Here is a 26,152-nt window from a genome sequence, read left to right as displayed (position 1 = left end):
ATTAAACGGTTTTATATTTTAACTTTAATAGACTGGCAAAACATTAAACGTGCTATAAAAAACCCTTTTATTATAAATCACAATACATACCCCTACATACCAATATTTAAGCAGACAATAGTTACCCACGCAATATTGTTAAATATATTCAAATAATAATTAAGGCGATGCAGATTTCTCTGTCAGTGTTTGCAAGTCAATTGCAATAGAAGCCGGCCGTCGACTGCATCGGATCTAATCCTCAATTACGAGACGGTTCGGAGCCGCGCGCCGGACGCCTCCGCATTCCTATGCATCCCGAGGGGTCTCGCTAACTACCCACATCCCAATTCCATGCGCGGAGGGAGGTCATATTTCTAACCCTAACCTTTCTACATGCTAAGGTTATTTGAATACATTTTCCGAGATCCGCCTTTTCAAAAACACCGAAGAATGTAAGGAACAAAGATCAGACAAAGCAATGTCGAAAATTGATATTCTATTTTCGTTTCGTGATTTAGGAACGATACGAGAGCAATCTCGCTTTTGTTTAGACAACAAACCGAAAGCGTAATGAATCATACGATACATTACTTAGCATGACATATATGTATTTAGATATATATATATATATAAAAATACATTCGACCAAGATTTTAATCATCTTTTGTAAATACAAATTACTATCCAGGAACGTGTATTTTTGCAAGGAATAGAAAAGTTGAAAGTATTCTTATCTAAATGTTTAAAATAATCTGTCGATGTAATCGATACTCAACAATGGACAGGATACTAGACTAGAAGTATATTTCATCTAGACTAGCCGACGATTGGATAACGAGAATATTTCCGGTGATCGGAACTCGGTGTCGTATCGACAGTTCTGAAATTCTATCCGCTGATATATTATATCAGCGAGTTCCTCTTGGCAACTGATCAAACGAACGACATTCATTGAATTATTTTTAATTGGCTCAAATGAAACTGTTATGTTTTCTGACGAACCAATCGATCCGCCTTTGTTTAAGATCTTTGTAGAAATACTAGTAGTGATAATTAACACTTTTAAGAGAAATTATCTCTATAGCTCTTTAAAACGGGTACGTTTGCGGTGCTAACTCGAGTGAGTCGTGTTTTATTGTACCTGTCTATGTTTACATAAATGAGTGCAAAGCTTAATGCTTTAACATGTTCAAACATCCTTTAAAAAGCCGTGATAGGTCGCTGGGTAAATTATATAGATTTTAACCAAAGAACGCAAATTGAAATCTGTATTTTTCACCTCCGTCGATGAAGAAAAGAAAAACTTCACTAGGAAAATTACATATTGCAGATGAAATTTTGCCAACATCAATATATATATAAATTATATATATAACGGACATTTAAAGGCGGCTACTAAAATAAATGTTTACCAAAAGTACATGTTATGTGAGATGGCACATTTATATCGAATGACGCAGGTTTGGTATAATGCTACTGAAGCTAATTGATGGTTAATTCATCGTCACTGAGTGGATTCGGTATAATCACTTTACAATACTGCATGTGTGTACGACAGGCAACAAGGCGGCCGCTTTGATTGACGACCCTCTTGACTCAGCAATAAAATCTCTGCAGCTGGCGTTTTACTTGCAACAGAGTTTTATTTAATTCGAGCTATTTCAAATTAATTGAAAACCATTTGGTATCCAATCGTTCATTTTCTTGTACCAAAAATAAAACACGTTCAAAAGCATGGACAAAAAAAGAGTAATTTATTTTGTTAAGATGCGAAAATTTCGAAAGCCACAAGATAAATGTAAGCGTAATTTTCCTTTAAGTGCCATTATAATTGACGGAATTATTTGTCATCGGCTGGTTGGAGAGTTTCCATCAACTTTCAATTTCCTCAATGTAGGAAACAATTATAAAATGATCACGTCAATTAGGGGCGAGCGATAGCAACATTCCCCGGAGGGGAGGTGGTCGAGGAAGAGTTGCGCAAGAGGGCGTGGCGGGACCTGTCCCTCGGTCGTACTGTACCACGACATGGTTTATGGTTCATTTATGTCGATATTAGTTGCGTCATAGGCGGACTTCATGCGCGATACAATATCTATGAGTTACATTACTTAGTTTTATATTATGAAATAAGTTTAATCCAAAACAATTTTCCGAAAAGTTGATATAAGTCTCTTTAGATAATTCATTACGTTGGTAATATGGGCTAGATATATGTGTAAATTTCTCGAGGAACATAAGAAAAGGTTTTATGTTAAGTATTTATTCGAGTGCGCATCGCCCGAAGCTCATTGTATTTTCTCCCTGTGAGCTTATGTGATTTATGTAGAGTGGATTGCTACAGCGTAGGCGACACTAAGCTCCGATAACGTCCCGGTGCACGATTCTCATTACGATAACGGATTATTTAAAAAAATAACCAAGAAACATGGAAGAAAAACAGTTAAAATGAATAATAATTAGATTTGGTATTTTATAAATCGAATCAAAATATACCTACTTTATTCTAGGAGACTCTTGCGGGTCTTTAACTGTGGTAGCTTTCAATTGAATATAATTTAAAGGTACCACGGATTAATGTAAATTCTACCGAGAAAAACCGTCAAGAAATTTAGTAATTACACTTTTCCAACAGTTGCATAGATTATTATGCAAATAATTTCATTATTACTAATACCGCATAGAGATCCTAACTCCACACTTTCTTATCGTCTACAGCCTCTATCGAGTACCTAATTCGCCTTATTGACGAACACTTTTCTTATGTTAGCATGCGATCGAAATTTATTAATTGTCAAAGATAAAGTATTTAAGAATTTTTATAAAGAAAGAATTGTCGAATGAAGGATGAATTGAATTAGCGGAGACGGGAACCAGATATTATAAGATCTTCTTTACTTCTCATGTTTATACATGATACATAAAATAATCAATATTATTATGAATAATCTTAAATCAGGTTTAATTTTTTAACACGTAAATATTTTTTTATTTACCTGCTAGAATGATCCTGAAAGTTGCCGCCGTCGAGCAGCCGCACCTTCGCGAAGAGGACAGCGGACACGAAGGGCACCTCGGTGAGCTCCTCGAGGCAGCACTGCACCTCGAACTTGTATCGCTTCTTCTTCGTCATGAACGCCATGACTCCGCCAACATCGGGCCCGGACGCCGGCCTCACCGGGCGTAACCGGATTCAACCGGACTCGTAGTACACTAACTAGATAGAACCGGTACGCGGCGGTTAACACGAGCACTTGCACTTCACTTCACATGTGTGTTATAATCACAACGCACGTGTAAATGAACTTTAAAAAAACTAAACTACTGTCTACGTAGATAAATAAAGTGGTGGAGCAATTAATTTGGCATCAACGTTGACTTGTCTGCGGTGCCGATTAGAGCCGTGGATCAGTCGCATATCGGCTGATGTCGTTAGCCTGAAAACAAAATTGATGCTCGTATACATTAAGATAATTTTAATTGTTCCTGTTGTTAACGTTTCAACACTTTCGTGTTATTAAAACTTTAGAATATTAAACATATTGATGGATACAATTACAAGAACAAATAAATATTAATAAAGTTGTATTTCATACCATGATAATTCAGAAAGTAGAAGCGCTTGTGCTCGTACAACGGTTCAATAGATCAAAGTATCGTGAGTGCAGCTTAGCAAACTTACTTATGTACATAATATTAGCTGTTGCGTTTCCCAAGGAAGTAGTTTTATAAAGATAAAGATTAAAACGGCCAGTAATCGAATGCGTTAAGATAGCTTATCATTATCAAGGACGCGGACTAATTTAATCACGTATTATCGCAGCCTGTTATCATTGATCTTATGACGCTATACTCTGTTTATTTGAGAAAAACTTATATTCATTGTTATTTCACAACTATAACTTCGCCCACAGCCCACTGGCACACGTTTAGAGTGAAAACAATTAAACGACTACGTACTTTCAAAACCGCAAATGGAAGACTGCGAGGAATTATTTCGCCAGGTGTAATGCACAGCATCAAACCGAATCTTTCATAATCTGAAACAAACATACATCAAGCTATCGTATGTAAATTACAACTATTATTATCTAGCATTAAAGCTGATATTACAACAACGCTTATTTAAATAACATGAGTTAATAATCGTAGCCTTATAGGTAACTTCGTCTTGATTTGCATAATATAGAGAAACAAGGCTAGCTAGAGGATGCAATTAATGTTTGAGGCGTTGCATTTCGAGAGTACAATCTGCTGTAACGTACCCATTATATCATTGAGAGCGACCTTCGCGTGCTCCCGCTTGCACAAGCGCAGCAGCGGCTCGTTACAGGTGGCCTAACGCGAGGTCTGGCTTGCGATACATTCATACTATATATCATTCAGTATGGCGAGGTGCCGTCGAATAAACAACGACACGGACGCAAGACCATCCCCCAGGAGAGTCTCTTAGTCGCTTCTGATTACCTCGAGCGATCGAATGTCTTAATTTTAAATTACGCAATATATAAGATACATTTTATAATTATTTTTAAGATTAAAGACAAAAAAGCAAGAAAAGACTATAATTTAGCAACAACCTTTAAGCTAGTTTAATACTTTAGAAAAAATTAATACAAGTATTTTATATTACGAGTGCAATATATTTACGAAACTTTATAGAGGAAAGCGAGAATTGCATCATAAAGGTGCGTAGGTACGTCAACGACTAGTTTTATTTTTCAAGAACTTTAAATGTTAAATAAATTACTTAGAATCGAATTCAGTTACGATGCTGTTGAAGGACACAATAATTTTTTTGTTGTTAAATGTCAAAAATGCTTTTTAAGTAATCATTGTCTTTAATTTTCCTCTCCATCAAAGCAGAACATTTGTTTTTTTGGACGCTCGCCACAACAAAATTTCAAGTACCTAGTATAAAACGAATAGACAAGAGTTTGCACCATACGGCTCGTGTTAAATTAGAAGTTATGTGTTCCAACATTGCCTATTTTACCAATGAACTGGTAAAGAAAAAATTATAACAATTTTTTTGCGTATATCGCGTTGGTATTCTCCGACTTCGTGGTTTTATTTTGAGTTAAAATTGTTTAAATGAAATTATAATGAGTCAAGGTGACCGTAATTACAGGTGTTTTTAATAAAATAGGTAGACGGATGCGACACGAAACTCTAATCGGTTACAACCGCTCTCAGACATTGGCACTGTATGAAATAATATCATATTTGTTTTTAACGACTGTAAATAAAAAGCTTAAGATAAATATTTCGAATCGATCATGATTACTTACGGTTATAGAATAGAAGCTAAATAAGTATCACTGTCTTTAGTGGTTCGTTCGTCAAATGCAATTGTAGGATAACGCGGTCATTAATATTATGTGGTGAAAAATAATACATTCTCTGTACGTTATACTATATGTGAACCAATACCAAAATACAACTACCTTTGTGCGACTTTCGCTTCGTTAACATTAAAGACAAATAATGTTTGATGCCGTGCGTCCACTGTTTCATAAATTATCACCCATATCATATCATATATAATATATATCACATACATACATAATAAAATTGTAAGTCAACTAATCATTGTAAAATCGGTGACCATCAATTATATTCCAGTAACCTAAATACATGTCTTTAGCATTTCTGCCAGTACAGAGACAAAATGGTGATATAATCCGTAAGTCTTATATATGACCAGGGGTTCAAGTGAAGACATATACTAATAAGTTTCATGTGCCTAATATGTTTTTACAAGCTCTTATTTGACTTGCAATGTTTGAGCGTTAGTTTGTTTAGGTCGATCCTTGCAAACTGAATTGGAATACTTAATACGGAGATGTAAATTTGCACCTTGGTTCAGTTTAGATTTTTACTGTCAGCGAGATTTCATTCTTAGACGCAGATTAGACCTCTAATACAGGCAAAATATTTTACACAATTAAGGTTCCAAATGTTACGCAAAAATTTTGTAAGTGATTTTTTTTTTTATTTAATCAAGAAAATAGAGAAAAGATTGGCTTTAGATGAAGGAACTACTTAACGGTGAACAGCATAGACACAAAAAAAATATTAAAAAATATTTTTTACAATAACATACTACTCGTGCTCGATAGTAGAGGACATCACGGGAAAATCAGCTAAATTCGCTGAAGCCTACCCAGAATTAAGCAGCGTACGATATAAGCTCTTTAACAGAAGCAGCATTTGCTCAGCTTGGGAAATTCACGGGGTTACTTTCCGTACATACATCACAAAAACATTTAACTCCGTGTCCGAAGTACACTGCTAACAAAATCGCAGTCACAGATCGCCTGATATAAACAAGTAAATATTCCAAATATTTTATCCGATTCCTCGTGAATATTGGCGCAGCGCCAACTGCGAGGCTGTTTCGGCGTCAACTTGGAAGTTAAGGATATTATCGAACAGAACTGCTATGAGATCGTCCTTACAAAATAATGTTTAACTTTTCCATTTAACTAAGTTTCAGGAACGTTTAAATTTCAACTTCTTATTTACAATCTCACTATTTCCTACAATTCGTCGTCGCGTAAGGTATAACGGTCAGAATGTTTGTGAACAATATTGCTAATAACTCTTTAGTACAACGAAATTTGTAAACAATCACAAAATTAAAAGACGAAAACGTACTCCGCTGAGTTACTTTCGTCGTTTTTGTTCAGATCGAGAAATATCATTTCTACTTTTTAGACTCGCCTATAAATATGTAAGTATAATGTTTCTATATTGAATAAAGGATTTTATATTAAAAAGTAATTTGACAACCTTAACGTTTAGACACTACGTTAGACAAAAGTTGGCTAGTAGCTACATCTAGCACCATGATTGGTTAGTTATAAATAAAATGAAGTGGAATATTAACTAGCGTTATTTTCATTTATAGCAGGAAGGTCGACGGATAATAGACGACCTTATGGTGCGTAGTCATCGCCGCCGTCTGCACGGCGATATTGTAAGGGTCCAGGCAAAGGCCAACGGTCACATTACTAACACTCCACCAATCATGGGACCTAGTCGAGCCGCACATCTGTAACTAAGGGATTGTTCCACGAATCAAGTTTTATATAATGTATTCTTTTAAAACTGATCTTTTAGCGCAAGAGTACCGAGTAAGTGGTTTATATCTATAATAGCAATGTATAGCTTAAACTCAACCAGCATTAGTTTATTTCGCTATTCCGGTTTGGTACATGAGTGTCCTGGTGTATGATAAGCTCAAGGGACATTAGCAGTGCATCAGGGGGATATGGACTCCTCTTACCACCGTATATCCATGGTCAATTTGCCAGTCAGTCTTGTACGTGCAAATTATGTATATATTTTTTAACAGATAAATGAAGCATTTAAAACAATACTAGGTAAATGTAATTATTACCGTGAGTCACAGCTTGTTATCGTGGCTGGTGGTGCCGCTAGGCGCCATAGTAACGATAAACGGATAAACAGACGAACATATGCAACGCAAACACATACTTGACACGCGCCTAACAATGCGAGTAGATAAAAACATTGCGATTATATTAAATGACATGAATGACAAAATGAAATTTTTGAAAAACGTTGGTTTGTAAATTTTAGGTTAAAAAACTGAATAAAACGGTGTATTGAACCATTTATTACACATACAAAATGTAATATATAGAGTCAGAAATATATAAATCGAAAAAATAACCAGCCAATTTAAATTTCTTTAAAATAGAGCCTTTATTTTATATGATGAAATGGTCAAGTTCAGTGTTACGAGCCACCGCGTCGACTGTCAAGAAATAAAACTATTGTAAGCGAAGAATGAACGTTTTTGAGCATTGCTGGGATTGCTTGATATATTTAATACACCAATTCACGCTATTTATTCGCAATTATTGAAAGTAGAATTTTTGATTGCTTTTATTTCGTATCTTTTTGATATTCCCTTTATGTATCCAGTGTTTATTCATACAAAATTGTGCGTGAACGCGGAAATACCAGTGACGCTTCGTTACGAATATTGCGATTCTGTTGGGTAAATTGTCGTAACGTTGTGTGGCTCTTGTCTGTGTGAATCTTATTTACATTCACGTTCTAACTACACCCCTATTGAATATTATCTTTTGCGGCTTCCTCTCCATTGCCATCTTGGGTGGTCAAGTGTACAAGACCTAGACGGGGTCCATATACGGTTCTCGCTACAGCCTATTTCAACCACAGGATAAATGAAAACAGCATTGGACATAGAATTGACGTGATATTATTGGTCAAGAACTTTATAATAATAAATATTTATTATGGATTCGTGAAAAAAAATTGCAAATTTGCAATTGGCATTTTGACCGTCGACGATATAAGTAGTTAAGTAAAATAGTGTTGTATCATAAATCAAAATATCAAGAACGGTTTGCAGTGCACAATATAGCAGAGCTATTATTAGCAAATCGCAGTTAATGTATCAGCTGTCGAATCATTTGCCCAGCTACTGATAATGGTAAGGTGTTTTGAAAGTGTATTTTTGTCAAAATAAAGCGTTAGTTAAATCCAAACGTGCAAACGAATAGTATCGTGGGAGAACGGGGATCGTCTCTTATAATCATGACTTGTAATCGTCAATATCATTAAGTTCACCGCAACAGGTGCAAAAATAATATTACCAAAATTAATAATTCACAATTGAATCAGTCTTGTTGATAATCTTTACGATCTTTACTTTTCTATTGGCTCCAAACAGTTTATTCTGATGCGAACTTAATTGCTTAAGCAGCTGATTGAGTTTTTATAATTATTATTCCAGCAGTATTTCCACGGCGCTTATATAAGTCTGCACCTAGACCTACTTTTCCTCGACTTTTTATAGTATTTACTTCATTAACACGAAAAGTATAAACAAGTGTTACTTGAAAACCACTGTTACTAAACAGAAACATTACAGTATAGTTAGGTAGGTCCGATATGAATATTTCTACACAAAAAATATTACCCATACCATATTTACATATGTAAAGCAAAAAAAGCTAATAAATCACTTTATAAGCGTAACAAGTAATCGCTTAAAATGGGCTAAGCGATATTTCAGCGCTAGCTGCCGTGACGCAACAGTCATCGCCAGCGGAGCATACGAGGCCGATCGATCTCGCTCTAGCGACACCGGCTGCGCGCACGCATGAACCGCTCATACATTACACCCCAACCGTATTCCTGTTTTGATTGTATAGCACATATACTTGCTTCATTTAAAACTATCGTGAAACAATACTATCTTGCACTTTAACGTTGTATTTGTTTCGAGATAATTTTAGTTTAATTTTATATATAATTTATATCTAACGAGATACATACATATATGTATGCTTGTGTATGTACGATGTAGCTACCAGGTACTGTACATTATTTTATTTTAAATACAAGGCCGCCTCTTGTGCGTCTTCTTAAATGTGATTCAACTTTATGTTTACTGGTGTACAATAAAGAGTATTTTTATTTTGATTTTTGATACAGTAAGAAATCTTCGTACAAATATAAATACATTTAATGTAATATTAGATATACAATATCAATAAAAATACGAATTATGCTTAATCTTAACGTTAAAAATTAAAAATATATAATTATGAATATATAAATGAGGTTTTTCGAAACATGAGTAGGTAGTGATAAAAGGGGCAGTGACACGAAGGGAGCAGCACGAAGGGAGGACGCCTGCCTTCCCGCGTTATTATATAAGCTCCGGTGTGAACCGTTTGAATACTGTCCCGTCCCTCGTTCCATACCGACTTTATTGAGCGACGTGAAATGTATCAAATTGTGTAAGATATGATGTGACATTCAATTGAATTGTATTCTCGAAACAATCTTCCACATACAAATGCTCCTTGAATAAGATACTTCAATTCCAAAATAGTTTATAGTAAATTACGGCTGATGTCATTACTATTTTAAAACACTGTTCGTGGAACACAAAATAGTGTTCAATTGACTTCGGTCGCTCCGACGATATTTGCTTTGCAGAAAAACACGAGGAATTAATCGCTTCTGATAAGGCTTTGAAGCGTAAATCATCTCGACTGAGGTTCGGTAAGACACTTAAAAAATCCCCGAAGCGTATTACGTACAGAGTAGGGTTGTCGTCTATCTCAAGTACAAGAAGAAATAGGATTAGAACTTATGATTTAGACATTCTATTTGTAACCGTAGATATGAATATCTGTACTAACGGTTACATGCGAAAGTAACTCTATCTGTTACGCTTTCACGGCTGAACAACTAAATAGATTTTAGTGACATTTTGTATGAAACAAGCTTAAACCAGGACCAAGGACGGGCACAGGCTACGTGTCCGTCACAAACGAAGATGTACGGTTCAGCTAGTTTTAAATAAAACCATTTAATTTTATTCTTGTGCTCGTGTAAATTAATCAAACATTTATTTGCAACTGGCAGCCCTGAGAGTGACCATCAAGCCACCGCCGGTTGATGACCGAAAATTATTATTGCTTAGGCGACAAAAAAATCGACTTGCACTCGTGCGAGAAACATTTTAATAAAGAAATCTCTTCCTTTGCTCGTTTATTCCTACGTTTTGGATTCTAAATATTTTTCTGTAGTTTATTGACGCAAAATCTTAACTCTTAAGTAAAAAAAAATTGTGTCCATTTTATGTCAGATTGATTAAGTTAACGACAAAGTTATAAGTTAACTAAAAAAATGTATCAAAATATTCTTCATTCAGGTTGTAATAAGCTCTTATAAAAACTTTTAATTCGTCATGTTTTAGGATAATTGTAAAGCCATCATCGATGACAGGAATATTGCTCTGACAAAGACGAATCGGTAGTTAATGTTTTTCACAAGTAAAATACGCAAACAAATATAATTTAAAGCTGTAGAATGAGATAATTAATCGTATACGTAAAAAAATGTACAAATTTTATTCCTATCCTACCAACAACTGAACGATCAGCTATCGATACTGACCGCCGTAAAAAATATTAAAAGTATGAACATACTTTTAATATTATATATATATTAATAATATATTGATTTTGATGATCCTTTGATAGGCTTAGCTTAAGACAACATATTATAGGATACTAACTACTCCGTGAATTTAAATCGACACGTCCTGCTCAAAAGATCGCATGTTAATCGAAAAGAAACATGTGGTAAGTGTAGGACCATCACTATGGTGAGAAAAGATATAACTTTGAATGGTACTTCAAGTGCTCACAAGCGACATTATCAAGCAAGACACATGCTGCAGTCCCGTAATGATCAAAACACGTGTGATGACGTCACATGACGTCAACTGGACATCTCCATTACAATACTGCCTTTAACTGAATAATTAAAACGAATAATACTAGATTGTGATCGATTATAACGTAAATTGAGAAACTTCTACTTTAACAAAAAGATTCGTGAACATTTTCTTATATTATTAAACCACAAAAGAACTCTTATGTTCCTTGACACTGTGCTCACAGAAAGTGTGTGACCCGATACTAAGAATATATGTAATAAATAGATAACATACTGTCTTAAAAAAGTATATCCTTGATTACTTTTACGACATATCGACCAATAACACAAATAATATAACACGCTATTTAAAGTCGACCTTAAGCCAAAGTCAAAATGAACTACATAAGTATGTATGGGATTCATAAAAAATTTAAAATAAATATTATCAAGAATCAGACGTAAAATAAAACTTAAAAACCATTTAAACGGGTTTTCATTATATAACGTGTTTTTTAAGTTTAATGTTGAAACAGTTTAAACTGACACAACAGTAAAATGAAACCAATGCGCCGCGGCGTTAATTTACGCCGACTCGACGCAAACACGGCGCGTGCTGAACACAGCTTGCAATTCAAACTATGGTATCATAATTAGTTTTTCACAGCAGTAAGGCAGTAAGGGAATTGCGAATAAAAGCGACGAATGCTCTTTACGTCAGGTCCGCTTCTAGTATTTATTGCCAAGAGAGAGATTGTATTTTCTAATTTTTGAGGATTCTCTTTTCAAACTACTTCTATTCGAAAAGAGTACAAATAGTTGTCCTTTTATCAAAATAACCCCCCAATGATATTATATCATCGTGTATTTAAAATAATCTTGGGGATAACAGAATCATTATTTTACTATCGTAACCTGATCTTGTTATACTATTTTACTATAAAAAGTTACAGTAAAACCATGACAAATGTCCCTATATTGGGAAAATACGTGGTCTCATGTGAAGGTGAAATGAAACGCTTTCGACTTTATCTACCACGGTCCTTTACGACGAGCCGAGACTTGGGAGATATGTATTTGTGACAGAATTTGGGTTTGATCCTTTTTGGTAATATTAAAAACAAGTTATGACTTACATATTAAAATAAAGTAAACTTAATACCAATATTTTTTTCAATTCGTTAGTAAATAGGAAAAGAAAGCAATTATGTGAATTATGTTCAGCTATTATCAGTTCCCACTGGGGTCAGAAGGGAAAGTCTCGAGAAGAAGTAAGGAAATTACGTGGTCTCGTCGTGAACAAACGTACACCGAGCATCGCTTACTGCCCACCTATGCGCATTAGCGGGCCTTCGTTGAGCCAACTGACATTGAAACTGTTACACAAAAATTACCAGTTAGTTCCATTCCAGAGCACTCTTGGTTGACATTTAACTACTTTCCAGATTAAGATTCGTATATGCACGTATAAATAAGTTTTAAGAAATGGGTTAGTTCACGTAATAAACAAGACTATGCGGCTTTTCAGTTGACGTATTAATCGAAGATTATCAAATAATTGAAGAAGTCGTTAACGATTTGCAATTAATTAACTTTAATGGAACGAACAAAACCGCACATTGCATGCATACGTGTATTACGTTAGCAATTACTTATTGATTACCAAATAGTAATCAATCAAGCCGCTGTAGGCCTTTGTATTACAAACAGGAACTCACGAGCTCAAGAGGAAAATATCATGTTGTAATTGTACTTATTTTAAAATTATTTACATCATATTTTATACTATTATTATATACATTACCGAAATATGTAGGCACCCACTATTCATAAAACAAAATCGTTTGGAATGTATATTTGTAAAGTTTATAAATAGATATTTATTTTGATCTGTTATCATGATACTTCGAAGAGCGCGGATAAAATTAAATCCAAGTTGTGATCGAAAACATGGATTATTTAAGTATTGGTTTTAATATCACCAGTTGAATGTGACGCTGAAACTGATTCGCCTATATGTTTACAGAAATAAAAAGATTACCGTTTAACAAGTCATTTAAACTAAAGTATTCTTTCGTAGAAGATGAATCTAGACTCAAAGCTGAGGAAGTGTTTAGAAATAGATAGTACGGAACATAATACAATAGGTACAAATAACATATATATACATAGCAGCTGTCGGAGAAGAGCACGTGGATTTGATCCTTTAGCTTATGTAGGCATTGTGAAAACATCGCGAGGATATGTCAGGAGAGTGTTAATCGAGCGGCAGGTTAAAATGCGAATTATTTGCTTTGAAATGAGAATGAAAAGATACAAAAACTTACAACTAATGATAGTTGAGACTATGCGTGTAAAATATATATTTTGAACGTGGTAATCAACGCTGAATGTACGCCTGCGAACAGGAGTTAAAAAGTATGCAACATGTATCACACGACCATCAACGCTAAGAGGAAACACGTGTTACGTTTCGAGCACTCATTATGAATTACAATGCTATCAGGAAATATAGAGAAATGGTGAAACGTCGCCATGACAATAAATAAAGATGGGAAGATTATGTATCATGTGAAGATTTAATCGAACAATATCTTTAGATTTCTAGAAAAAGTATTTATGTAATAGTATTGTCAACTATGCATCACTACGAGTCATATCGAGTCGAATATGAAGTCGTCAGAACATACTATATCCAACTTCAAATAAGAAAAACGTGTACAGTTTGTTTCTTACTTCTTTGTCAACTGTTATTTATAATGTTATTGTTATTCACAAACTTTACAAAAGTATTTTAAAAAAAATGCTCAACTATTTTTGCTGCATTAAATTAATGAAGGACAATGACACTATAACGTGTTTAGAATCAAAACGTCAACTAGTCTGCAAGTCACTATCGGATAAATCTATCGGATTTAAAATTTGTCACAACCTAAGAATTCGGTCGACTTTTCGGAGCATTTCAAAGTTTTATTGTGGTGGCTTTCATTTTATTCCTTCGCATACTAGCGATCGCATTTAAAATAAAATTGTAATTCATAGCGTTCTCATGAACAGCAAAGCATAAATATTGGTAACGTTTCTTGATAGTGTAGGTTTGCGACAGTTTCGTACACAATAGCATTAAATGCGAATTAAATTAAAGTCACAGAGCCAGCTGTTCAAATGGAACAATACGTACGTCTTATCATATTTATAAAATTGATAATAGATTGTATTATTTACTCAAGTCAAGGTTATCGATATTATTCGATACAAAGGCACTCGTAACTTATCAAGTTAATATCAAACGATATCAAAACGTCGTTCTAAAACACTTCATACTTATTTACTTTCTGCATCCATATTGCACTGATCATATAAATAATTGCGTATATAAATAACTTTAAACAAAGGTATCGCAGTCGAGTATATATGTAGGTGCACGTACAATAACAAATAATTGCAGAAAATAATAGCTATTTCAAACCTAATTATCTTAATACGTTTACAAAAAATAAGTTATATTCGATTGAATCGTTAGATCAAACAAATACATCGTGCTGCATTCATTTTAAAATGTTAAAAAAGGACATCAACCTTAATTTCTCATAACATTGAATTTGCGGTTACTGTTTTGAAACAGTATGAAAACTGCAAATTCGTAGTAGTTATTCAAAAACCATATAACATACACAATGGCTACCGAACCTATGAAAACTACTGAAAGGTTTTTGTGATATATGCTATAATAATTATACTAACCGCTAATTAAATTTCAGTGGCAGTCTCTTCAGAAATATTTCCTGTATGCATAGACCCCATCTCAAACTTCCATCCTCTTTTTAAATATATTTTGACAACAGAAAATTAAATAGTCGAATTTTTAGACGTAATTTCAAAAGAGTATCAAAGCCAAGACGATTTATAAAATTATCTTTCACTTTCATTGATATTCTGTTGATGACGTTTTATTAAAATTTCAAAAAAACGAATAATAATTAATCATTAACTAATCTAAAATTTTATTGATGTTTAAGCAAGTTATTTGAAACATGACAACTCAAAACAAATGTCAAATAATATTACCCGATAATCTAAACGTAATGTTGATCAAAATCGAACGTTTACTTGAGATGATAATAGGGTCGGAACTAAACCAGCGACGGCTTCAAAACGAGTCGAGCCGTGCCCACGAGTCCCACATCGTTCGTGTGAACATTGGGTATGATATTATATTATGATATCTAGTCTGGACTCTGAACACTAAAGAAACCTTGCATTTCCTGGGACATAAATTGTCTTTGGACACTTATATTATTAATCAAAATTTGTTATTTTTATGGTTCCGTGGGAACATATAAAGCTTTATGTTTAACATATTGTGTTTTTGTTTTGTACCTGTACGGTGGAAGTGGAACCCTATTACTCGGCTGTCTATATGTCGATGTCGATCTCTCACACAGCTATGACTGTAGGACCGCAATAGCACGCCACTTAAAATGTTCACCTCTTATGATTAATATTTAAATTAAGAGAGGGTAAAGAACAAGGAGTGAACGAGACCGATCGAATTCAAAGATGGACACATAATCAAAATTATATTTGTTATACATTTGTTATACATTTGTTACAGATAAAAATCGAATCGAATATTTTATCACTTATTAATTATTATACACAGAAATTATGTAGAATCAATTCTCAATCTAACGATTACGAGCGTGTTACAATTTTATCGAAATAATACATTCTGACGAGCTTTAAGACTGTGGGTCGTGTGTTATTTTGGGTCGAGGATGACGAGCTCTGGGTTTGCAAAAAACATTTATCGAACGCGTAAATGCATTACTTATGTAAGTAATCTAATCATAGACAGAGGCGAAACTAAGTAAGTAAATTTCATAAATGCGAGTAAAACTAAGATCTCATAATATAAAGTTACACAATAAATCATAAATCTTACTAGAAACCTAATATGCCAGTTACCGTTTGCCGTGAGGTTTGGCGGTGGCCGGTGACGTCGTATGGCACGCGGGAATGTTTTTAAAGCGATGAATGCGATTTTTTTATTATTCATATCAAGAAGAGCTACTTTCGAGAATTTTAGAAGTTTCGAAGAAGACTATATTCCGGGTAGGTATTAGATATATTTTTTGTATACATTTGAACACACTAAAGAGTTAAATTCAATGTTAAAGAAGTTACAAAGATATAAATAATGATCAAGACGAGCGACTCGCACTCGGAGAGCACAAGTTCATTGACACACGCGATTTGACTGCAAACATAAAATCGTGCTGGCATGAGGAACTGATGTTCCCTTTCTCTTAATTCCTTAATGAACGACGCCGACGGCTTACAGTGTGGCGTCTTCGTTCGCTCATTATGGATTATTTAACTCGACGAGATGGCGTTACGCATTTGTTTAATTTATATTATAAATCATTGAATAATCAACAGCTAGACTCATGGCGTTCTTATCGTCGTAAAAAAGAAACAATTATCGCCATTATTTAATTTAAGATTACATAGTTAATTTTAAATTAACCAAATAGCATATTTGAGTAGAACGTTAAATTGGTAATAATGATAGACAATTGTTTCGGAGGCTGCATACGTCACGAGATACTGTACGGGTAACATTGCGCTGACCTCTGCCGTGTTTGAAACATCTCATTTAGTTGCATTCGTTCCACACATCTCGCATGGTATCTTTTTTATTATGACATAACAATCGACTGAACTAATCAAAACCATATAAACAATAAAGGTAAGAGAAGTAACTGAAGCGCGGTATTGCAATAGCAGTTACAGTAATCGGGGTCAACCATTTAAGGTCAGCCGAAACCGCGTCCGAACTAGTTTCGCCCGTCGGCCGGCGTTGTATAACGGTTGCGTGCATTCTATCTCTATTTGCAACACGAACATCTTTACCTCACGTTTCCAGCGCCGTGACAGGTTAGTAACTACATTAAGGCGGTGGTAGAGACGATTAAAAAATACTATGGACGGTCATCAGTCGAACTTTTTCAAAAATATCAACAAATCAAATAATGAAAATATTCGATTTAAAAAAAAATAATAAGAATCTGTAGGTTTTGTCTGCACTGCTAACTACTAATTAAAATGAGTATTTAGCAGTCTAACCTGTGTAATTGTTTGAAGTCGTAGGCACTCGTGGCAACATCGTTTCACCAAACGATACTCAATATAAACGATAAACACAAAGGCATAACCGTTTTTTAAAATTGTTCACTGAGGAATGTGTCTCGGACATCAGCATTGATCCGGCAGACGTAATCAGAGCAAGGACATTGGCATTGCCTGACACTGGAGCAACTAGACGGATAAATTGACCGAACTGGTTCAAAGCGGTTTGGCGTCAAAGTAACACTTTGATGTCTACCAAATTTGCAGTCACCTTGCAACGAAGTCGATGATGTCATTAAATGGTATTAACCGGTATTAACAAATAAATAACAACCTAGCTCAATTCGTTAATATTTGTTTATTATCAGAAAATAGGTAAGTTTCACTTAACAAAGTTGCTGGTACCTAGTAACATACAGTTGTGTAGTGTAAATTGTGCAGTGTCTTTGCTGAAGCATTTGTTTCGATAGCAATGACTTTGACCGACGCGTCGCGGTGTCTGCTTGCCACCGAACGTACACAATGGCAAGGCCATGTAATTCTCCTACACGTTTATGAGGCGACTTCCGTCTTTTCATTTACCGCCGTTTACAGAAATAACACTTATAAGAAGTCATTCCACTTAAGTAAAATAAAAGTTTTACCTTATTGCAATGTTCATTATATACATGATTTAATATAAAAGTTAGAATAGTAGAAGAATATCATCCAAGTCAACTATAGAAAAGGTAGAAAGATATTCAGTTGCATATTTTTTTAAACATTCGCTTTAATTCGCATTAAATTATTCGCGTAATTAGATAAAGTGAATTTTTGTAGAAACAAAATTTTCGTAGAATTGCTAATTTGTATTTGCGAAGTTTGACGAGATCCAATGTCATGTCAGGGTAATTGCTTAAACGGTAAAGACATTTCCCCATATATCATCAACATCAAACATTTCCCGATATATAAAACATACATTGATATTTTACACAGAATTCAAAGTTTGAAAAGTGCAAGATTCAGTTGATAAATATTGAACAAGTTTTGGAAAACAGCGAGCAAACTCGATTGTTCGTGGTGCGAACCTCGCGTAAAAAGAATGAAAAACAAGCACGTAGGCGATGTTTATTCAACGTCACAATGAGTGTTTACGAACAACTTGCTCAAGTGTCCGATACAATATTGTTTACGAGAACTTTCGGCTTGGAAATGGGAGATATCCCTAAAACAACATACATACATACATAAATTGTCGATAAAAAAAACAAACATTTTTAATAAATAATTATCTTATAAAATACATACGTACAAAAGATTGATTAATTAGTATTTTGTTTTATACTTTTTCAACTTGTGCAGTTTTTTTTCCTTTATCAATATTCGTATCGATAAGTAGTAAAGAAGGATGGAAGATAATGTCTCGCTCGCACGAGAAATAGCGCATCGACACGCATTAAGCAATCATGATAAAACATATAACTATGTCAAGATCTTGCGGAGGACTGAGAAAGTAATTTCACAAGTAGTATTAAATTGCTGCTTAAATTCATTGCAAATATTTATTAATAGACATGCGGGATGATCAAGCACTCAAACGGATTATTTCTTCAATATGTTACGGTTTATTTCAAACTTTGACCGAAATAGACACTGCTTCTCACATATAATAATATACACACCAATAATCTCTTGCGTTTCTTTACATTCAATTTACAGAAAATAATATGAACGTATCTTACTTCATCTGTATTGATGTAACTTTAGAAATTTGCATAACATAATCAAAGCAGATTTAATTACAAGAGATACATAATATTTACTTTACCGTGGCATCGTCGTGTCTGAATTAAATTAAGCAAATACAGAATTAAATGGCGTCTCATTATTTTAGTAATTAGAGGAAAAAAAACTCATTACGTGAAGGTGAATACGCATGACGCAACACACGGAGACCAAATTATGTGCTCCATTACGGAGCATTGTCCCATTGTCTAGAACTAAGTGTAATCTGGCGCCGGTACATGCTTAAGTATATTACTTATATCTTTAAGAGCAGCAATAATAGCGTACGAGTAAGACACTTTAAAGTATTGTCGAGGAGAAAAGACCACGAGTTACGTAAATAAATAGTTTCTGTTTATTTTTTTATAATGTCCAGTAATTATCAAGTTTAATTGTCAATCGTGAGCAGCATGTGTCTAGTTTTTTGCAAATTCTGCGAAACCTACTATATAGATATACTACTAAGTAAATTTCAAAAAATGTAAACTTTCTCATTAAGAAAAGCCTTTGGCCCGCAGTAATCTAATTGACGTCAGTTATAATTGTTTATTTAAAATTAAATAAATTAAATTTTTACAGTCGAAAATATAAGTCTGGATAATATTAATAATTGATGTAAGCTTCCGTCGTGACAAGAGTTAAAGGTTACACACCGACGTCACGTTCCCAAGCACTTCGTTATCAATGGCAAATATATTTATATAATTTTTGGGAAAGCAAATTGACTTACGAAATAAAAATTCGGTCAACCTTTTCTAAACGTCAATATTATACAGGAGAAGTGATTCACATACGTACAACCAATCTAGTATTATATATTACAACTAGCTGTACCCGCGAATTCGTGCGAGTTTGAACAAAATAAAAAAATGTTAATTTGGTATACGTGTCGTGTATAGTAAAAAGAGATTATTTTAATATCACCAACGATCTATTTTTATTATATGTATATATTTCTAGCGAAATTTGAACATAAGGTGACTATAATTTCTGTATAAACGTTACATTCTCCGAGCTATCATTATGTCGATTTTATGTATGTATGTACATACGACGCATTATAACTGGTTAGCACAGTGGTAAATAATAATATGTACCTATGTAGTCTATTGACAAGCATGTAAGGCTGTTATGAGGCCTTCGAAATAAATGGGATAATCTGTCAGAAAACTCGTAAGAGCCTGGAGTTTGTAAATTAACATTGTTACATTGTCGTATCATTGAAAACACGTGAACCTGATCTCTCTTCAGCCATATGTCCCAAAATTTCCTTTGAGAAGTGAACCTAATGGTCAAACTCCAGTTCTTTTTCGCTCTTGAGAAATATTTACTATTTAAAGTCTACGCCATATGTGCATGAGTGTTGAAGTTTAATGTTTCTTTTTGTCCGACACAAAATTTGCAATGGAGAAATGTTGAATAGTCCGAGAGTTCTGGTCAATATTATTGTCAAACAAATTTTTGATCTTTAAAGTTGGTATCGTTAATAGTGTAGTTAATATATGTATTCATCCTTCATTAAATTTCCTAATATTCTCGAATATTAGGAAGTGAGATCTGATTTCATAAATTCGAGAACCGTTACCCTATCAAATATCAAATTTGCTAATTTTGCAAACCTCGGCCAAGATGAATAGTTACCGAGAGCCATTGTACTTTATTGCGGAAGTCCATTTTCTCCAGAGTTTCATAGGGTGTTTGTGAGTTTCTGGGAAATCTATCTTTAACTTGATTCTTACTAATTATAATAATCAAAAGTTAACATTATATACATATATTTCTCGAACTTGCTTCTGATTTTATTCGTTCAAGCTATTATTAAAATTTTCTTCTAAGAACTATAAGATTTTATTTCATATAAAAAGATTTAAGCCAAATTTATTATAAATTTAGTATCAAGTAAACACTTTAGAAAATTTATTGTAATATGCCGTATGTCATGGCAACAAGATACTCAATTTTTAAGGACAATTTTAATTATGAAATGAGTTCATTTTTTTTCCCATTTATATTTACATTGACCGTTTAGAAAATTAATTATTTAGCGAATCGTTGAAGTTGTTCTAAAATATTCAGCAAAATTTGGGTCAGTAAAAAAAACCCAATTGTTTGATATTGATTAATATGACAAGTTCGTAGGACAGGGGCCTCGATGATGAAACCACAACCTTTGAATGTATCCTCAACGGACGAAGGACCTTGAAGAAACGATTATTAATCCGATTCAAAGTGCGTAATTTTTCGACGATGGCCAAAATATTCGTAGGAACGACGACATAGAGCCGTGAGATATAAAATAGTATTTATTTTTGTATATAACGAAGTACACGGTCATTACTCAATAGCGATTGGTCGCGGTTTGAACTGCTCGCGATTTTTGTGCCCTAGATTAAACAAGCCTATACCGGTTGCTTAAATTGTTTCTTTTATTCATTCGTTTAATTTAGAGCACACTTGACGCCTTTACACACCTTATCTCCTCTAAACATAAACTTAATCGTTGAAATTTGGTCTTTATTGTGATTGAGACACACAGCAATGATATTTTTATCCTTATTTAAGAAAATCTATGATACAAAAAATACAATTTTTAATATACTTCATACTTGAGGTTACATAAACAATAAATTATGACAGAAGATTTTAAATTTGATCATAATCTCCGCTGGCTATCGGTATGGAGCATCACGAGCTATAGGACACCGTTACTTAATAATGAAACTTATGTTGAGCTACTTATGAGCCGTTGTTCCTTGCACATGGCTTGGCCCCAGTGCGTTTAATTTCCAAACATGGCGCCTCAAAGCAACGGTCATTTTCAAGGTTACTCTTCGCAAGTGTACAATTACAGAATATAAAAAGGAATTATAACATTGGATTGACGCAACAAAACGATATTTCCAATTCAGATTGTATTGAAGACTCTGCAGTGGATAGACGGTACATCTGTTGTTATTTATGTTAAACAGACCCGTCCTGCATAGCTTGACAGTTTGTGGGAACGAAATGTTAATTCGTATCGTTATGTATATGGATTATAAACATAATCTATATACATAATGAAACCATGAGTTTGTTAGCTAAAAAAACATCGTCGCCATATTTTTAAAAACTAGCACGATGAAAATGTGTGTTAGACTTTTATACTACAAATTTTTATCGTGCTTTTAATAAAACTTTAATCTTGTCAGCGGATATCGTATACAATAGGTTAGAATTTAGTTCCAGTACCGGAATTTTCAGAGGATACTCCACACCTCCACATAAAATAACTTTATACATATCAAACTACGGATACGATGGATTGTTCAAGAACGAAAAAAATAATGACATATAGATGCTCATCACTCTCGATGACACGATACGAGCATTGATACCGAAATTGATATACATGGCTCATTCGCCTGACTTCGGCGTTGACATATATTTATGAGTTTTTATTTTAGAAACGGATAGTAGAATAATTATTTCCAACCTTCGCTGAATACTATTGACAAACCCTTCAATAATTAGACCTCGTCATAGTTTTTTGTTCTATGTCCGACTTTACGATTTCGTTTAATTGAAACATAAAAGTTTTAACACAAAATAACTTCCAACTATTTATCAGAATCATCCGTAGCAAAACAATAATAAAAGATATATTATTATAAGAACTGCAAGTAAACCAAATATTTATACTTATATGGCAAGAAAATATTTCGAAAAATATCAGAAATAAACGGGGAACAATAAAAGCCTGCAAATATTTGTACAGCTGGTACAAATATATTTGTCGCGAGGATGAATATTCACTAAATATTGCGAGTGGTTCTTAAACAAGTAGTTGTAAAGCATCAATCCTCTTAAAAAACACAGAAAGACTGCAAAATAAAAGGGATCAAGCTGATTTTGATTTTACGCTTGTAGAATTTTTAATTTTCTATTCAAAATATAGTTTGGATATTTTTATTTGCAAACACAGATTTTTGCATCAGATTTGTAATCGTTGTTTAAAATATCCTCATCTTGGCACAACTAAATGCCAACAATGATTTCAATTAAAATACGCGCTCGAATAAATAATTTCAGCGAATTAATAATTTTAATTATTTATTTAACAAGAGGAAATGAAGAAACATTATTTTTGTACGGACTCGCCGTATTGCCAGAGACATGAAATAACATACTAGTTGTTAAAACATAAAAATAATTTCTCTGCCGTCGTGCAAAATATATTTGAACAAAGTCGTATAAATATACTAGCTTTACTGTAAAAATTACGATAAATTAATTTTTGATATTATAGATTAAAACGTCATACGAACTATTATAGTTTTGTAAATAACAAAGTTTTTGATTCAACTACAGAAGTTACATTCACACAACTGTACAATTTATATATTTAAAAGTTATAAGAAAATAAACAGCAGACAAAGGGTTAAGCACGAAGCGACGATGAAAACGCACCAACTACGAGCCGCTGATAATAAAATTTTAACCTCAATTGTTTACCTAATTTCGCAATAGTATCTATTATGCTATATTTAACAAAAGTACAATGAAATTATCGCGATGTGTAAACATTTAATTAACATTTGCTCACTTGTGTGATAAGGGGCGGATAGCGTGACGTCAAGCTTGACTCAGCGCGGCTAGATCATTTGCCAAAACTACGCTTCGATAACATTTTACTGCCAAAAACCGAACATAAAGCCTCCAACGTTATGCATGCATCTCATCGGTATTACGATAATGCGCATTTTACGAAGAGTGAACCCACTCTTAGCTCACATTAACTTCCATGAAAATGTGAAATAGTTTTCTCACTTCTCCTGCGTTGTTGTTTTTGAGATATTTGAATGATTACTCACAACTATCTGATTGTGTATTTACATTTGATGGGTGTGAGTATACTTGCAAACAAATTTTAAGTTCCATGATTACAAGATACAATCTAAAGAGAGCTAATACCTAAAAATGTTCTATTGTTGGATGCAAAACCAAATCACATATGTACTTTGGTTAACTTGTTGCTTCATATATGAGCCAACCCATCATGAAAATTATATATTTAATTTTAATATCAGAAGACGAATATATATATTTTTTTACTTTACTGGATATTATTTTCCCACCTTATTCCCATAATTTATATTCTTATGTCCATATCTATGTGTCTGCCTTCAGGAGTGATATGTTAACATACTTAAAAACGGAACTACTATCCCAATTATAATAGTCTCAAATGTTTTTTCTTATATATATTATAATATTCTTTTAACAATAAAGTAACATGCATACAACAAGAAGAAAAATGTTTGCAGTAGGCATGATTTTATGTGTAGTATTGTTATTTAGTAAACATTATTGACATATGTATTCAGAGACTAAAGACACATTTAGATCACATAGCAACAACTTAGGGCCATCACGTAAATAAAAAATATTCAATTAATGAGCACTGTAGTCCTGGGTCATGAAACAATTATAAAGTACATAAGAATAAGAATCAATAAGTTCAATGCAATCTTCATGCCTCATATTGAACGAAGTGTTAGATTTAATTCTATATATTGTTTCAAACATTAAATTTATTATTTCGAGTTTAATTTACAAGTTTGCAAATATGTTTTACTTCTAGCTATGAATGTAAAATCAAGATACATTAATATAACATCACTTTTATCATATTAATTCCCTCAATATTTATGATTATAAATCATTTTGTTATACATTGTATTTCTATGATAAAATTAAGTGGGAGAAAAATTAAAAAAAAAAAATCACTCCTGGTAACTTTATTATGCTTATAGTCAACAAATAAAAGGTCAAAATAAATATTAATATTATTATAAGAATTAAGATTCACAGCAGTTTTTCGATAGAATATAATATACAAAATGTTATGGTAATAATCATTTCATACCAAGTACAGTAATAGGGTTGATGGTAAAAAAATAACAAATACACTAAATAATTCAATAGGAAGAAAGAATAAAATATAAACCAATTTAATGTTAATAATAATGTCTATTAAGTTATCATAATACATATTTTTTAAATAAAATTACAATATGTAAATTTGGATGTGAATTATAACATAAATAGATTCCAATTTGTTAATTTATATTACCAGAAAATAAGAATACTGCTCAAGAGTATAATAGTGTGTATCAAAACAGAAAATATTACAATACAAAAAAGTTGCAAAAATTGTTTTTTACAATGTTAATTGACAAGGAATGAGTATGTATTATTATTTATAAACATACATGACTAACAACATTTTTATCTTTTGTTTATGTACTGATTTTGTGCCAAATATTGTTGCCTTATATGCTAGGATTTCTCGTTTCTTGGCCAAAACTAAAATGTCCTCATAAAATGTGATAGGATCATGCAAATTGGCACAAGTTGCGTGATGAGATATAAAGCAATGCAAGTTGAGAACGGGTTGGCCGTCTTATGTATCGTCGAAAATTCGATTTGTTCGCCAAACTGAACAAAATGTACCAGTCACAATATGGATTGTAACACAAATTGGACAATTGAAGCAAGATATATGTATACTAATATGCCAACTTACCAATAACAAAATTTCACACCGAATTACAATAGTAAACGATGATCTTGAAAACGTCTACACCAATTTCTATACCACAGTCAATACCACCAATAATAAAACACTGTAACTAACACTATTATTCCAAGTCAGCTTTATCGAAAACGTTCTTTTTAAACAACTTAAAAGAAACGACCGCGATACGCCACGGAACGGTCTTTCCAATCGGCCATTGCACGACACCACAGACTAATGTCAATTCAAGTCAAACCTCGAGAAGTTGAGACAATGATTTTTTTTCCTAGATTAATGTTGCTATATTTTAACAATATTTCTACTAAATTAAATAATATTATATTTATATATAATTAGACATTTTAAAACACAACAAAATATAAAAATATACAATAATGGAAATCTCGATGAATTTTGCTATACTATACTATATATAACAAAAAACTAACACCAAATAACTAGACTCTACTATAC

General features: G+C 33.2%; 1 protein-coding gene across 5 annotated transcripts in view; it reads right to left on the bottom strand.

Annotated features, from left to right (window-relative positions):
- LOC113404449 (uncharacterized) overlaps window positions 1-25,954 on the bottom strand; it is a 69,366-nt gene extending 43,412 nt beyond the window's left edge. For 2 of the 5 annotated variants that reach the window (XM_026645342.2, XM_026645338.2), the window contains exons 1-3: window positions 25,688-25,951; window positions 3,943-4,022; window positions 2,979-3,419 (exon numbers count right to left, since the gene is read on the bottom strand). In XM_026645342.2, the coding sequence (XP_026501127.1) occupies window positions 2,979-3,124 (146 nt within the window). In that variant the 5' untranslated portion in view covers window positions 3,125-3,419; window positions 3,943-4,022; window positions 25,688-25,951. Of the gene's footprint in view, window positions 1-2,978; window positions 3,420-3,942; window positions 4,023-25,687 lie in introns of all 5 variants that reach the window. The other 3 variants (XM_064215013.1, XM_064215015.1, XM_064215014.1) reach the window with 3 other exon arrangements.
- Window positions 25,955-26,152: the final 198 nt, after the last annotated feature.

This window comes from Vanessa tameamea, chromosome 5, assembly GCF_037043105.1.
Source record: "Vanessa tameamea isolate UH-Manoa-2023 chromosome 5, ilVanTame1 primary haplotype, whole genome shotgun sequence".
Classification (NCBI taxonomy): Eukaryota; Metazoa; Arthropoda; class Insecta; order Lepidoptera; family Nymphalidae; genus Vanessa; species Vanessa tameamea.
Note: the sequence above shows the minus strand (reverse complement) of the source record. Positions and strands in the feature narration are given on the sequence as shown.